At 52.1% G+C, this 1285-nt stretch overlaps 1 protein-coding gene across 1 annotated transcript in view; it reads left to right on the top strand.

Annotated features, from left to right (window-relative positions):
• CCDC88C (coiled-coil domain containing 88C) overlaps positions 1-1285 on the top strand; it is a 113644-nt gene that overhangs the window by 53933 nt on the left and 58426 nt on the right. The window contains exon 5 of the mRNA XM_021706412.1: positions 1157-1215. Coding sequence (XP_021562087.1) covers positions 1157-1215 — 59 coding nt within the window. The remainder of the gene's footprint in view (positions 1-1156; positions 1216-1285) is intronic.

The following is a 1285-nucleotide window of genomic DNA, read 5'->3' on the forward strand; positions in this document are numbered from 1 at the left end:
GGAGCTTGGCCTTGTCACCCCATGACCCTTGGTTGACACTCAAGCCACATGGGCACAATGCGTGTGAGTCGGCCAGCCTTCCACGAGGACAGCGCTGTTCCTGGCTTGTCCCCTCATCCCCAAGTACCCAGGCTACAGTGAAAATGGCAGAAAAACCTCAGAACTGTTTTTTACCTGAAGGGAACCCTGCACATCACCCAGGCCAGCTCCTTCCATCTCACAGATGTGGAAACTGAGGCTTGGAGACAGATATATGGCTTGTCCAGGTCACTAAGGTGGTCAAGCCGGGTCTAGACAGACATCCCGGCTCTGTATGTTTATGTGGTCGGGATGGACACACCAGTGAAGATGCATTCGGCCTTAAACACCATCAAGGAGACACAGTTAAAGGGGTGACAGGGTTTTGGCGCATTCGATGGGCTGAGTTAAGAGAGGGCGATGGGCTGGGCATCGGTCAGGGAGGAATGAAGTTTATTGCACATCCCTCGGGGTGAGACTAATGCTTGTCTGCAGGGTGCTTCAGGGAGTGAGGAGTTGGAAGAGTCTACCCTGCAGGGTGAACAGGGGTGGCCTGTAGACTTAGCTACCAAGGAACCTCTGGAAGGGCTGGCTGAGTAAGTCAGTGGCCTCGGTACAGGGTGAGTGTGCAGAGTGTTCACAAACGATGTCTCCGTGTCACCTGGGGTTCACGTTAAACACTCTAGCCGGACTGTGAAACTTGCAGAAGGGGGCGGAGCAGGAGATAGAGCTTGACGTGCAGACAGTGACAGCAAGGAACTGAGTGTATCACAGTGCTCAGTGCATTCCCTCCCTCATCAGACAAGACTTCACATAATCAAAAGGTCAGTTTAAGCTGGGTATGGTGGCTCACACCTGTAATCCCGGCACTCTGGGAGGCCAAGGTGGGAAGATCACTTAAGCCCAGGAGTTCAAGACCAGACTGGGCAACACAATGAGACCTTGCCTGTACAAAAAGGGGAAAAAAAAAAAAAAAAGCAAATGAGCCCATGCTTGTAGACCTCAGTGGTCGTTCTGGGTAGAGGGGTAGTTTTTGTTTTTGTTTTTCAAAGCAAATCTGATATTTTCCCCCTGCAGTAACCCATGTCTTGGTGAATCGTAGAAACAGCTGAGCCTAATTCAGTTTCTTTCACTCCAGGGAAGAGCATGGAGGAAGTCAAGAAGCTCCTGCTGCTGGTGCTGGGGTGTGCTGTGCAGGTAGGGGGGATGGGGTGTGTTGCGAAGGTAGGGGGCAGGATGTGTCCATGTAGGTAGTGGAGTGGGGGTG

Source organism: Carlito syrichta, unplaced genomic scaffold, assembly GCF_000164805.1.
Source record: "Carlito syrichta isolate Samal-C Ts95f unplaced genomic scaffold, Tarsius_syrichta-2.0.1 Scaffold315561, whole genome shotgun sequence".
NCBI lineage: Eukaryota > Metazoa > Chordata > Mammalia > Primates > Tarsiidae > Carlito > Carlito syrichta.